The following is a 14,926-nucleotide window of genomic DNA, read 5'->3' on the forward strand; positions in this document are numbered from 1 at the left end:
CAAACACACAATACTTACCAGCACTGCAGTATAAACAGCTCTCTGTGACTAACCACAAACACACAGTACTTACCAACACTGCACTATAAACAGCTCTTTGACTAACCACAAACACACAATACTTACCAGCACTGCAGTATTAACAGCTCTGTGACTAACCACAAACACCCAATACTTACCAGCACTACAGTATAAACAGCTCTCTGTGACTAACCACAAACACACAATACTTACCAGCACTGCAGTATAAACAGCTCTCTGTGACTAACCACAAACACACAATACTTACCAGCACTGCAGTATAAACTGCTCTCTGTGACTAACCACAAACACACAATACTTACCAGCACTGCAGTATAAACAGCTCTCTGTGATTAACCACAAACATACAAAACTTACCAGCACTGCAGTATAAACAGCTCTGTGATTAACCACAAACACACCATACTTACCAGCACTGCCGTATAAACAGCTCTCTGTGACTAACCACAAACACGCAATACTTACCAGCACTGCAGTATAAACAGCTCTCTGTGACTAACCACAAACACACAATACTTACCAGCACTGCAGTATAAAATGCTTTCTGTAACTAACCACAAACACACAGTACTTACCAGCAATGCAGTATAAACAGCTCTCTGTGACTAACCACAAACACACAGTACTTACCAGTACTGCAGTATAAACTGCTCTCTGTAACTAACCACAAACACACAATACTTACCAGCAATGCAGTATAAACAGCTCTCTGTGACTAACCACAAACACACAATACTTACCAGCACTGCAGTATAAACAGCTCTCTGTGACTAACCACAAACACACAATACTTACCAGCACTGCAGTATAAAACGCTTTCTGTAACTAACCACAAACACACAGTACTTACCAGCAATGCAGTATAAACAGCTCTCTGTGACTAACCACAAACACACAGTACTTACCAGCACTTCACTATAAACAGCTCTGTGACTAACCACAAACACACAGTACTTACCAGCAATGCAGTATAAACAGCTCTCTGTGACTAACCACAAACACACAGTACTTACCAGTACTGCACTATAAACAGCTCTGTGACTAACCACAAACACGCAGTACTTACCAGCACTGCAGTATACACAGCTCTCTGTAACTAACCACAAACACACAGTACTTACCAGCACTGCAGTATAAACAGCTCTCTGTAACTAACCACAAACACACAGTACTTACCAGCACTGCAGTATAAACAGCTCTCTGTGATTAACCACAAACATACAATACTTACCAGCACTACAGTATAAACAGCTCTGTGATTAACCACAAACACACCATACTTACCAGCACTGCCGTATAAACAGCTCTCTGTGACTAACCACAAACACACAATACTTACCAGCACTGCAGTATAAACAGCTCTCTGTGACTAACCACAAACACACAATACTTACCAGCACTGCAGTATAAAATGCTTTCTGTAACTAACCACAAACACACAGTACTTACCAGCAATGCAGTATAAACAGCTCTCTGTGACTAACCACAAACACACAGTACTTACCAGTACTGCAGTATAAACAGCTCTCTGTAACTAACCACAAACACACAATACTTACCAGCAATGCAGTATAAACAGCTCTCTGTGACTAACCACAAACACACAATACTTACCAGCACTGCAGTATAAACAGCTCTCTGTGACTAACCACAAACACACAATACTTACCAGCACTGCAGTATAAAACGCTTTCTGTAACTAACCACAAACACACAGTACTTACCAGCAATGCAGTATAAACAGCTCTCTGTGACTAACCACAAACACACAGTACTTACCAGCATGTGCAGACATGTTCCCTTGCGGGGGCCATGATAAATGTGCCCCAAACCCTGTGCAGACAGGTTTCCTTGCTGGGACCATAATAAGTGTGCCCTAAATCCTGTGCAGACAGCTTCCCTTGTTGGGACCATGATTAATGTGCCCCAAACCCTGTGCAGACAGCTTCCCTTGTTGGGACCATGATTAATGTGCCCCAAACCCTGTGCAGACAGCTTCCCTTGCTGGGACCATGATAACTGCCCCAAACCCGGTGCAGACAGCTTCCCTTGCTGGGACCATGATAACTGTGCCCCAAACCCCATGCAGACAGCTTCCCTTGCGGGGACCATGATAACTGTGCCCCAAACCCGTGCAGGCAGGTTCCCTTGCTGGGACCATAACTGTGCCCCAAACCCTGTGCAGACAGGTTCCCTTGCTGGGACCATGATTAATGTGCCACAAACCCGTGCAGACAGGTTCCTTTGTTGGGACCGTGATAACTGTGCCCCAAAACCCTGTGCAGGCAGGTTCCCTTGCTGGGACCATGATTAATGTGCCCCAAACCCGTGCAGACAGGTTCCCTTGCTGGGGCCGTGATAAATGTGCCCCAAACCGTGCAGACAGGTTCCCTTGCTGGGACCATAATAAATGTATCCCAAACCCCATGTAGACAGCTTCCCTTGCTGGGACCATGATAAATGTGCCCCAAACCCCATGCAGACAGCTTCTCATGCTGGGACCATGGTAATTGTGCCCCAAACCCCATGCAGACAGCTTCCCTTGCTGGGACCATGATAACTGTGCCCCAAACCCCATGCAGACAGCTTCCCTTGAGGGGACCATAACTGTGCCCCAAACCTGTGCAGGCAGGTTCCCTTGCTGGGACCATAACTGTGCCCCAAACCCTGTGCAGACAGGTTCCCTTGCTGGGACCATGATTAATGTGCCACAAACCCGTGCAGACAGGTTCCTTTGTTGGGACCGTGATAACTGTGCCCCAAAACCCTGTGCAGGCAGGTTCCCTTGCTGGGACCATGATTAATGTGCCCCAAACCCGTGCAGACAGGTTCCCTTGCTGGGGCCGTGATAAATGTGCCCCAAACCCGTGCAGACAGGTTCCCTTGTGGGACCATAATAAATGTATCCCAAACCCCATGTAGACAGCTTCCCTTGCTGGGACCATGATAAATGTGCCTCAAACCCCATGCAGACAGCTTCTCATGCTGGGACCATGGTAATTGTGCCCCAAACCCCATGCAGATTGCTTCCCATGCTCGGACCATGATAATTCTGCCCCAAACCCCATGCAGATTGCTTCCCTTGCTGGGACCATGATAAATGTGCCCCAAACCCTGTGCAGACAAGTTCCCTTGCTGGGGCCATGATAAATGGGAGCCAATGTCCCCTTTTTACATTTTTTTTTTCATGATTCAGGTAGAACGTACAATTTTAAACAACTTTCTAATTTGCTTCATTCTCTTAGGTTCCTTGTTTAAAGGAGCAGTAATGTACTATTGTGAGCTAGCTAAACACATCTGGTGAATCAATGAAAAGAATTTATGTATAGCCACCAATCGGCAGCTAGCTCCCAGTAATGCATTGCTGCTCCTGTGCCTACCTAGGTATGCTTTTCAAATAAGGATTCAAAGAGAATGTAGCAAATTAAATAATAGGAGTAAATTGGAAAGTTGTTTAAAATCACATGCTCTGTCTGAACCACTGATTTTTGGATGTTTATAAGATTAGAATTAATTCAGTTTGGCTCTTTAGTTGGGACTGTGAGTTACTGCAAACCTTGAAAATCTGAAACAACCCGATTCAGTTTTTCTTTTTCTAATTAAGATATGAAAATGTCACTTTTCAGTACAACCACAAGGATATTTAGATGAACCACCTTATTTCCATGACATGAGTGTAGACCTCAAAGTGTATTTACTGATACGGACAGATGTGCTTTACATGTTGCCCTGGCATGTAGGTAGAGGTTGGTGCCACTGTGCAAATGCCATCTTCATTACTTATATATCGGTTATGTAATTCTGAGGTTTAGTGACATTATAAGGTTATGCTTTTCATTTAATAATATATCAACAGCAACATTTCTCTCATTTCAGAAGAGCTTTTGGATGACGTTGGGAGCCAGCCAGAGTGGGACATGCTGGACATCCTAATATTCCTGGATGAATTCTTTGACTTCTAGATCAGATGTTTATTTTCCGTTGTTATTTTTGTTATGTTACTTTTAATAAACATTATTTTTTAGTTTGGTTTCTGTGAGTTTACATTTTACTGTACAAGACTAGAGTTCCAGGAGACAACAGAAGTGATCTTCATCTTTCTAATGGTGTCATCTGTAATGTAACGTGAGATAATCCAAACTGAGGAAGGCTTTATTGTTAAACTTGTCACCAGCTTATGAACGAATCAAAACAAGGCACAAATTTCACTTCACTTGTCATCTCCAGGCACAGACTGCAACAATCCTCCAATGCAATCATAAAATCAGTCCAGTCGAGAAATATATGTAAGGACCTTTATTCTTCCATCAGGGTCCCTAACAAAATAGGCGATTCAAGTCACCACCTGATTCTTACCACCTTGTGACCCACCAGGCTGATATTTCTTATTGCAACCAAATCATAGACACAACAGATAAAAAATAGATTTTTTATTTCTTCTACAAGATATGACGAGTCCACGGATTTCATCCTTACTTGTGGGATTTATCCTCCTGCTAACAGGAAGTGGCAAAGAGCACCACAGCAGAGCTGTATATATAGCTCCCCCCTTCCCTCCACCCCCAGTCATTCTCTTTGCCTGTGTTAGTAATAGGAAGAGGTAAAGTGAGGTGTTAGTTTAGATTCTTCAATCAAGAAGTTTTTTTATTTTAAAATGGTGCCAGTGAGTACTATTTTTCTCAGGGAGAAATAGTCGGTCTGGATTCCTAAGAGGAATGGAGACATTAATTTTTTCTGCCCTGATGTTGATGATCTTAGCAAAACGTTATCTAAGATCCATTCTGGTTCCCTCAGAGCTTCTGAAGGTAGTGCAAGAAAAATCTTCAGTGTGGAGAACGGTGTCATGCTGCAAGCAGCATTGAGGTATGTTCAGTCCTTTACTTCTGGGGAGACTTGTTATATCAGAACTGGCTGACATTATTCCCTACCGGGGAAGGGGTAAGCAGTAGACCTATGTGCTTTATGGTGGTACTGGAATTACCGGGTTTTATATTGAATACTATATGTTATATGTGAGTCAATATGGGCTAAACACTGGGAGATGCGGTTGAGAGTCTGTTCTAATTTCTTTTGCAAGATGTACCGAGTCCACGGTTTCATCCTTACTTGTGGGATATTATCTTTCCTAACAGGAAGTGGCAACGAGAGCACCCACAGCAGAGCTGTCTATATAGCTCCCCCCTTAACGCCACCCCCCAGTCATTCTCTTTGCCGGCTCTAAGCAGGAAGGGTAAAGTGAAAGAGGTTATAAACTGTTAGTTTTTATTTTCTTCAAGCAAGAGTTTGTTATTTTTAAATGGTACCGATGTGTACTATTTACTCTCAGGCAGCAGATGGATGAAGACTTCTGCCTGGAGGATGATGATGTTAGCATTTGTAACTAAGGTCCACTGCTGTTCCCACAGAGGCTGAGGAGTACAGGAAACTTCAGTGTGAGGAACGGTTTCATGCTATACAGCAATGAGGTATGTTCAGTAATTTTTTCTGGAGAGACTGATATTTCAGAAAGGCTGACAGTATCCCCATGAGGGTAAGGGTAATCAGTAATCCTAGACTTATAGTGGCATTACTAAGCTTGCATAAAGGGCTAAACTTATGGTTGACACTCAGTTTGAATGATATTAACATACGGTTGTGTGTACTGGGAGTGCTGTTAATAAACTTTTGAGGGACAACTGTATTGAGGGTACACTTGGCTTTTTGGGGTTTTAGAACCCACATGGCTGGTAAAAACGCTTGGTGTGTTTTTTGGAGGCCTTAGAAACATCAAGTGAGATGGGCGGGGCCTAATTTTGCGCCTCAGTTGCGCAGTTGTTTTCTCTTGACAAGCAGCAAGCTACAACTCCGGAGGGTCCTGGTGAACTTTTTAGGCCAAAACAAAGCTTTATCCCTTCATTTCCAATCCCTAAGGGCAGGTAGGCGCCACAGCAGAGCTGTGGCAAGGTGCTGACAGGGTTTTTTTCCGGTTTTTGGCACTTTGTCAATCCAGTTTCCATATTTAGGGGTTAAATGTTTCATTTGCTTGTGGTGCAATCTTACTAAAGCTTATTGCATCTGCTGTAAAAATTTCGAAAAGTTTGAGGTATTTTTAAGCAGTTTTGCAGATTGTGTATGCCTTTTTTTCTCTTAAAGGCACAGTACCGTTTTTTTAAAATTGTTGTTTTTTCACTGAATAAAGTGTTTTCCAAGCTTGCTTGTCTCATTACTAGCCTGTTCAACATGTCTGACATTGAGGAAACTCCTTGCTCAATATGTTTTGAAGCCATTGTGGAACCCCCTCTTAGAATGTGTCCCACTTGTACTGATATGTCTATAAATTGCAAACAGCATATTTTGACTTATAAGAGTTTGGCACTGGATGATTCTCAGACAGAAGGAAATCAGGTTATGCCATCTAGTTCTCCCCAAGAGTCACAACCAGTAACGCCCTGCACAAGTGACGCTAAGTACCTCTAGTGCGTCTAATTCTTTCACCTTGCAACATATGGCCACAGTTGTGAATTCTACCCTCACAGAGGTTTTATCTAAACTGTCTGGGTTGCAAGGGAAGCGCAGTAGCTCTGGGTTAAGAACAAATGCTGAGCCTTCTGATGCTTTAGTATCCGTATCCGATGTACCCTCACAATGTTCAGAGGTAGGGGTGAGGGATTTGCTGTCTGAGGGAGAGATTTCTGATTCAGGAAAGATGTTCCCTCAGACAGATTCAGATATGACAGCCTTTAAATTTAAGCTAGAACTTCTCCGTTTATTGCTCAGGGAGGTTTTAGTGACTCTGGATGATTGTGACCCTATTGTAGTTCCAGAGAAATTGTATAAAATAGACAAATATTTAGAGGTTCCTGTCTACACTGATGTTTTTCCGGTCCCTAAGAGGATTTCGGACATTGTTACTAAGGAGTGGGATAGAACAGGTATTCCGTTCCCTCCCCCTCCTATTTTTAAGAAGATGTTTCCCATATCTGACACCATTCGGTACTCGTGGCAGACGGTCCCTAAGGTGGAGGGAGCTATTTCTACTCTAGCTAAGCGTACAACTATACCTATTGAGGACAGTTGTGCTTTCAAAGATCCTATGGATAAAAAAATTAGAGGGTCTCCTAAAGAAAATTTTTGTTCATCAGGGTTTTCTTCTCCAGCCTATAGCGTGCATTGCTCCTGTAACCACTGCAGCTGCCTTTTGGTTCGAGGCTCTGGAAGAGGCTCTTCAGGTGGAGACCCCATTAGATGATATTCTGGATAGAATTAGGGCTCTTAAGCTAGCTAATTCTTTCATTACAGATACCGCTTTTCATCTGGCTAAATTAGCGGCAAATAATTCAGGTTTTGCCATTTTAGCGTGTAGAGCGTTATGGCTTAAGTCCTGGTCGGCTGATGTGTCATCAAAATCTAAGCTTTTGACCATCCCTTTCAAGGGTAAGACCCTATTCGGGCCTCAACTGAAAGAGATCATTTCAGATATCACTGGAGGGAAGGGTCATGCCCTCCCTCAGGATAAGTCAAATAAGATGAGGACCAAACAAAATAATTTTTGCTCCTTTCGAAACTTCAAAGGTGGTCCCGCTTCATCTTCCCCTGTTGCAAGGCAAGAGGGGAACTTTGCTCAATCAAAGTCAGTCTGGAGACCTAACCAGGCTTGGAACAAAGGTAAACAGGCCAAGAAGCCTGCTGCTGCCACCAAGACAGCATGAAGGGGTAGCCCCCGATCCGGGAGCGGATCTAGTAGGGGGCAGACTTTCTCTCTTTGCTCAGGCTTGGGCAAGAGACGTTCAGGACTCCTGGGCTTTAGAAATCGTAACCCATGGGTATCTTCTAGATATCAAAGATTCTCCTCCAAGGGGGAGATTCCATCTTTCTCAATTGTCTGTAAACCAGACAAAAAGAGAGGCATTCTTACGCTGTGTAGAAGACCTATTTACCATGGGAGTGATCTGCCCAGTTCCAAAAACGGAACAGGGGCAGGGGTTCTACTCCAATCTGTTTGTGGTTCCCAAAAAAGAGGGAACCGGGGGCGGAGACAACTGCCAAGCAGAGACGACGTACTTCAGAGATCTCCTGCAGAAAATTATTTAATATAAAAGCAAATTGAGATCTATTCTCTTCATTTGCCTCAAAAGTAACTTTGAACAAGCAGGACTGCTTCTACATCATTAGTAGACCGCAACACTACATCTTAATTTCAGCTTTTCACCCTTGCTGGCTCTGTTAGCTAGTGAACACCCAGGACTTTGTGGCCTACTAAAACTATGGCGTCAGATAAGGAAGAAGGTTATCTAGCTATTCATGGAGCTCTGTCGAAGTTTGCCTTGCAATTGTCAGCCAATTTTGCGGATCTATCAGCCAGTTTCAGGTCTATTATGGAGAAACCAGCAATCATACAGCAAGATAGACGGGATATTGTAGAATTTTCGACCCGCAAAGAACACCTTCTTTTACGAGAGGGGCAGATAGGGGAGACTATGGTAGTTTCCACGACCGGAACACCCAGTAACTTTACAGAACCCACTCTTCCCCACAATAACTCTGTTCAGCAGGACATGATCGGCCCTATGCGACCAAAAGCTGCTCATTTGATTTCACAGGGAGAGCACCACGTGGGAACTAGACAGCCGGGTACATTCCATAAGATCCGGAGCCAGAAGGAGCCAATTGACGGCATTGAGATCAGGAACACCGCACTTAGGGGTATGAGAGCAGTCATCATAGAGATCACCATCTTCATCGAGGTCCGGTGGAGGCACAACCGCTCCATACAATGCGGGACACCCTTCCTGGGCAAGTTCATAATGCCTGGACATCACTCCCTGCACAAGAATCAAGCAGGTTTACACTTCTCTAGGTCAGCAGGGTATGCTCTATGCCAGTTGCCTGCTAGACCCCACAGGATTTGCAGTGGTCTGTTAAATGGTACTTTTGATCCAGGAGGTTGCTTCCAGTACTGGGAAATGTCGGAGGTACCTTTGCAACCTTTCCGCCCTGACATGTTTGACAATGGACACGAAAATTGGATCCCAGACTATGCTACTAAGTACTACAGCTCCCTAGGTAAAACAGCATTTTCTCTCCTCTGAGGGAATGACACGTTGGTCTTTAATGGCCCCTTTTACTTTGTCATTGACAGACTGCCATGGGTAATAGCAAAGAGACAGATCCGCTATTGTGTTGGATAACATTAATATGTATTCCTAGATGCTACCGCAACTACACAAGTGTTTAATTAAGTTTATATATTACCACACATTGTTTTGTTTTTTGCTTCAGTACAGGATGTTTTTCTGTAAAACACACTTTTGATATTTTGTCAGGTTATAGGATCAGCAAACCGCAACAAATTATTGATGACTTTACAAACTCTGCAAGTACACAGTGATTGTGTTGGACTACTAAACGCCCCTATGTCCACTACTCTCATGATGATTTTCGATCTTACTAATACATTTACCCAGTTATTTCAACTTAGCTATAACTCTAACTGCACTGCTGATACCCTATACTACTGTCTTAGCTAAGAATAGAACTGTCTAACTGATGGATTTTGCTGATCTGAAGTAACTATAAATATCATATATCTTCTTCCAGTATTAACCCCCCCATATGCTACCTTGAGCCCCTTTGTGAGCTGCAACCAGTTTGGAACTTAAGTGTTCCTTTTATTTCTATTTGATATTCCTTACCCATATTATTGGCCTTGGGCTTTAAGTGGTATTTACCCGCTGTTTGGATTTTCCCTACTGTTGGGATTTTCCCTATTGTATATTAACAGACCCTAGAGGGTCAGAAACTGGGGCTACCTAGGATTACCAGTACTACCAAAATCAATTGGTCCAAAAGTGACCGGCTATTTAGTCCCACAAAAGCTAATCTCATTTCAATTTTAAAATGATAAAATAGAGGTCTCAACTTGACTGATACATTAGACTGAATCTTGTTTATAACTATCTTGTATAATTCAGAGATTTTGAGAGTTTATTTTACCCTGGGTTTGTACTATTTTCTTATGTACAGTGCAATGCTTTTTGATGATGAATTGATGCTAATGACCTAAAAAATAAAAAAAAGGGAACCTTCAGACCAATCCTAGATCTCAAGATCCTAAACCAATTCCTCAAGAGTCCCATCCTTCAAGATGGAGACCATTCGGACTATTTTACCAATGATCCAGGAGGGTCAATATATGACCACCGTGGACTTAAAGGATGCATATCTACACATTCCTATCCACAAAGATCATCACCAGTTCCTCAGGTTTGCCTTTCTGGACAAGCATTACCAGTTTGTGGCTCTTCCCTTTGGGTTGGCCACAGCTCCCAGAATTTTCACAAAGGTGCTAGGGACCCTTCTGGCGCTCCTAAGACCGCGGGGCATAGCAGTGGCTCCTTATCTAGACGACATCCTAATTCAAGCGTCGACTTTCCAACTAGCCAGGTCTCACATGGACATCGTGTTGGCCTTTCTAAGATCTCATGGGTGGAAGGTGAACGTAAAAAAGAGTTCTCTTTCCCCTCTCACAAGAGTTTCATTCCTAGGGACTCTGATAGACTCGGTGGACATGAAAATATTTCTGACGGAGGTCAGGAAATCAAAGATTTTAGACACCTGCCGAGCTCTTCATTCCATTCCTCGGCCGTCAGTTGCTCAGTGTATGGAGGTAATCGGACTAATGGTGGCGGCAATGGACATAGTTCCGTTTGCTCGCTTACATCTCAGACCACTGCAACTATGCATGCTCAGACAGTGGAATGGGGATTATGCAGATTTATCTCCTCAGATAAATCTGGATCAGGAGACCAGAGATTCTCTTCTTTGGTGGTTGTCACAGGATCACCTGTCCCAGGGAATGTGTTTCCGCAGGCCAGCGTGGGTTATAGTGACGACCGACGCGAGCCTACTGGGCTGGGGTGCAGTCTGGAATTCCCTGAAAGCACAGGGTTTGTGGACTCAGGAGGAGGCCCTCCTACGGATAAATATTCTAGAATTAAGAGCGATATTCAATGCTCTTCAGGCGTGGCCTCAGCTGGCTTCGGCCAGATTCATCAGATTTCAATCGGACAACCTCACGACTGTGGCTTATATCAATCATCAGGGGGGAACAAGGAGTTCCTTAGCGATGATAGAAGTTTCCAGAATAATCCAATGGCCAGAGACTCACTCTTGCCATCTATCAGCAATCTATATACCAGGGGTAGAGAACAGGGAGGCGGATTTTCTAAGTCGTCAGACTTTTCATCCGGGGGAGTGGGAACTCCATCCGGAGGTGTTTGCTCAACTGGTTCAGCTATGGGGCACACCAGAATTGGATCTGATGGCGTCTTGTCAGAACGCCAAACTTCCTTGTTACGGGTCCAGGTCAAGGGATCCTCAGGCAGTACTGATAGATGCTCTAGCAGTACCCTGGTCGTTCAACCTGGCTTATGTGTTTCCACCATTCCCTCTTCTTCCGCGTCTGATTGCCAGAATCAAACAGGAGAGAGCTTTGGGGATTTTGATAGCACCTGCGTGGCCACGCAGGACTTGGTATGCAGACCTGGTGGACATGTCATCTCTGCCACCATGGACTCTGCCACTGAGACAGGACCTTTTGATTCAAGGTCCGTTCAAGCATCCAAATCTAATTTCTCTGCAACTGACTGCTTGGAGATTGAACGCTTGATTTTATCAAAGCGGGGTTTCTCTTAATACGGTCATAGATACCTTGATTCAGGCTCGCAAGCCTGTCACCAGGAAAATCTATCATAAGATATGGCGTAAATATCTTTTTTGGTGCGAATCCAAAGGTTACTCATGGAGTAAGATCAGGATTCCTAGGATTTTGTCCTTTCTCCAAGAGGGATTGGAGAAGGAATTGTCAGCTAGTTCCTTAAAAGGACAGATATCTGTTTTGTCTATTCTATTGCACAAGCGTCTAGCAGATGTCCCAGACGTTCGGGCTTTCTGTCAGGCTTTAGTTAGAATCAAGCCTGTGTTTAAACCTGTTGCTCCGCCATGGAGTCTAAATTTAGTTCTTAAAGTTCTTCAGGGGGTTCCGTTTGAACCCATGCATTCCATAGATATTAAGCTTCTATCTTGGAAAGTTGCTATCTCTTCAGCTCGAAGAGTTTCTGAACTATCTGCATTACAATGTGACTCGCCTTATCTTGTTTTCCATGCTGATAAGGTGGTTTTGCGTACCAAACCTGGGTTCCTCCCTAAGGTTGTTACTAACAGGAATATCAATCAGGAAATTGTTGTTCCTTCTCTGTGTCCTAATCCTTCTTCTAAGAAGGAACGTCTGTTGTACAACTTGAACGTGGTTCGTGCTTTGAAGTTTTATTTGCAGGCAACCAAAGATTTTCGTCAAACATCTTCTTTGTTTGTTGTCTATTCTGGAAAGCGTAGAGGCCAAAAGGCTATGGCTACCTCTCTTTCCTTTTGGCTGAAAAGCATCATCCGTTTGGCTTATGAGACTGCTGGACAGCAGCCTCCTGAAAGAATTACAGCTCACTCTACTAGAGCGGTGGCTTCCACATGGGCTTTTAAAAATGATGCTTCTGTTGAACAAATTTGTAAGGCTGCGACTTGGTCTTTGCTTCATACCTTTTACAAATTTTACAAATTTTATACTTTTGCTTCTTCGGAGGCTATTTTTGGGAGAAAGGTTCTGCAAGCAGTGGTGCCTTATGTTACAAACTGCTATTTCTAACTGGCCCTTTAAATGAAAAATTGCCCTGCTTCCATGGATCGTGGAGAAGCCTATTTGCCAGCCTCCTTCCTCATGACTATGGCCCCTGGAAGATTGTGCCCCTGAAAACCTATTAACTTTTATTTAAAGATATGTTTTATTAGTTTTTCAGATAAAATAAACAGGTACAGCATTAGTACGACCAAAGCGTACTATTCCAGCGATAAAACAAAAGTAATGGATACATAGGTAATCACACAACATGCGACAAGAAATCTTAATAACATAAACACCACCGTATCTGATATAAGGGAGTAATAAGATTGTTCACTTGAGTCTATGATGAGTGATAGGGGGTAGAAAAGGGGGGGGGGATCATCCAAGGGGAGAGAGAGGGGGGGGGGAGGGGAAGCGGGTCCTGAGGAAACGGATATGAACCTACAATGGACGTTAGTTAAATCTGAGTAGGTGTGGGATGGCGTACCGATTCTACTGAATAAAGATACTCTGACTTAAGTCTCAAAGCTAGGGAGCCATGTCGTGTCAATCCTATTCTTCCATTCTGCCCAAATTAGTTCAAAGAAGTCAACTCTATCTTTGGAGTAATAGATAGGCTTTTCCATGGTGTAGATATAGGCCATGGTTTGGGAAATGTCAGACCATGATGGGGGGTTAATTCTTTTCCAAGCTTTGGCTATGTTGAGTTTAACAGCTGAGAGGAGATAGATGCTCAATGAAGCATAGTGTCTGGGGAGTTTGCAAGTACCCACGTGGAGTATGGCAACTTCTGGGGTGCGGGGGAGAGAAATACCCATATGCAACAAGGTCGAGAAGCACCTGTCCCAGATGGGCCTCAACTTAGGGCAAGACCACCAAATGTGGGTCATGTCTCCTACAACGCCGCAGCCTCTCAAACAGATTGGGGATGTTTTAGGGAAAATTGTTGCTAATCTAGTAGGCACAAGATACCATTGTGTAAGCAATTTAATGAAGGTCTCGCGCATAGTGACACAATGAAGGGTTTTATTTGTGAGGAGTAGTGTACGGTGCCATTCTTTGGTAGGGACAGTGAACTCAAGTTTCTGCTCCCATTTAGAGATGTGCAGTGCCTTATCTATAGGGACTGCACCCTCCATGATAGAGTAATGGAAAGATAATGGTTTGCCCAGCCTCAGTCCCTGTTGCCACTTGGCTTCCCAGATGGTTAAAGGCCTGGCTAGAGATGGTTTAAATCCCCAGCTGGTCAGAAAGCTGAGAACCCTAACATATTCAAATCGCATGTAAGGCGGAGGGGGTGATGAGTCACCTATTTGGGCCAAAGGTATGAACGAATCCCCGGGAGAAGAGGGCCATAGATCTGCCACTTTCGAGATGCCCAGTCTCAGCCACGTCAAGGGGTGAGAATCCTGAAGGCCAGAGAGAAGGCCAGTTAATGTAGTGATGGGGGAAGGGTGGGGAGCCACCCGGGGGCAGTGTCTTAGTTGCTCCCAGGTAGTTAGGCATTCTTGGATTATCTGATTCTCTATCCCCAAGGATCTCCGACAATGTGGAGGGGTCCATATCAGGTCCCTCAGGGTGAGGTTAAAGGGTAGGGAGGCCTGTTCAATCGACCTCCATCTACTATCGGAGTCCTTTACTCCCCATTGGGTAATGTGTGTTAGCATAGCTGCCTCATAATACCTGGATATAGATGGGGAGGCCACCCCCCATGCATTTTGGGGTACTGCAGGAATTTGTGAGCTACTCGTGGAGGTTTGTTCTGCCAAATATATTTGGTGCAGGCGCCCTGAAACTGGGTGAGGAGGGATCTAGGTACCCTGATAGGGAGGCATCTCATGACATATGTCAATTTTGGGAGGTAGCTCATTTTAAGGGCTGCGACCCGGCCTAGCCAGGAGATACATCGATAGTTCCGCTGCTTGGTCAGAGTATGCAGTTCAGTTAGGAGGGGCTTATAGTTATTCAGAATTAGGTTGGGTATGGAGTTAGATAACTTAACTCCCAAATGTGAGATATATTCATTGTTGATAACAAAATTATATTTGACTCGTAAGGAGTTAGTATCTAGTTCTGAAAAACCTTGCGTGTAGAGCTCCGATTTGGATTGGTTTAGTCTATAGAAAGATAGGCCGCTAAAAGTATCTAATAAGGATAGGAGCCTAGGGAACTCACTTAGGGGATTTGCAGAGAATATGGTAGTGTCATCAGCAAACAGAGCCACTTTGTGAA

General features: G+C 43.9%; 1 protein-coding gene across 1 annotated transcript in view; it reads left to right on the plus strand.

Moving 5' to 3' along the window:
- Positions 1–4,066, plus strand: part of LOC128659698 (zinc finger protein 783) — a 72,033-nt gene extending 67,967 nt beyond the window's left edge. The window contains exon 5 of the mRNA XM_053713269.1: positions 3,919–4,066. Coding sequence (XP_053569244.1) covers positions 3,919–4,004 — 86 coding nt within the window. The 3' untranslated portion in view covers positions 4,005–4,066. The remainder of the gene's footprint in view (positions 1–3,918) is intronic.
- Positions 4,067–14,926: the final 10,860 nt, after the last annotated feature.

Source organism: Bombina bombina, chromosome 5, assembly GCF_027579735.1.
Source record: "Bombina bombina isolate aBomBom1 chromosome 5, aBomBom1.pri, whole genome shotgun sequence".
Taxonomy (NCBI): domain Eukaryota; kingdom Metazoa; phylum Chordata; class Amphibia; order Anura; family Bombinatoridae; genus Bombina; species Bombina bombina.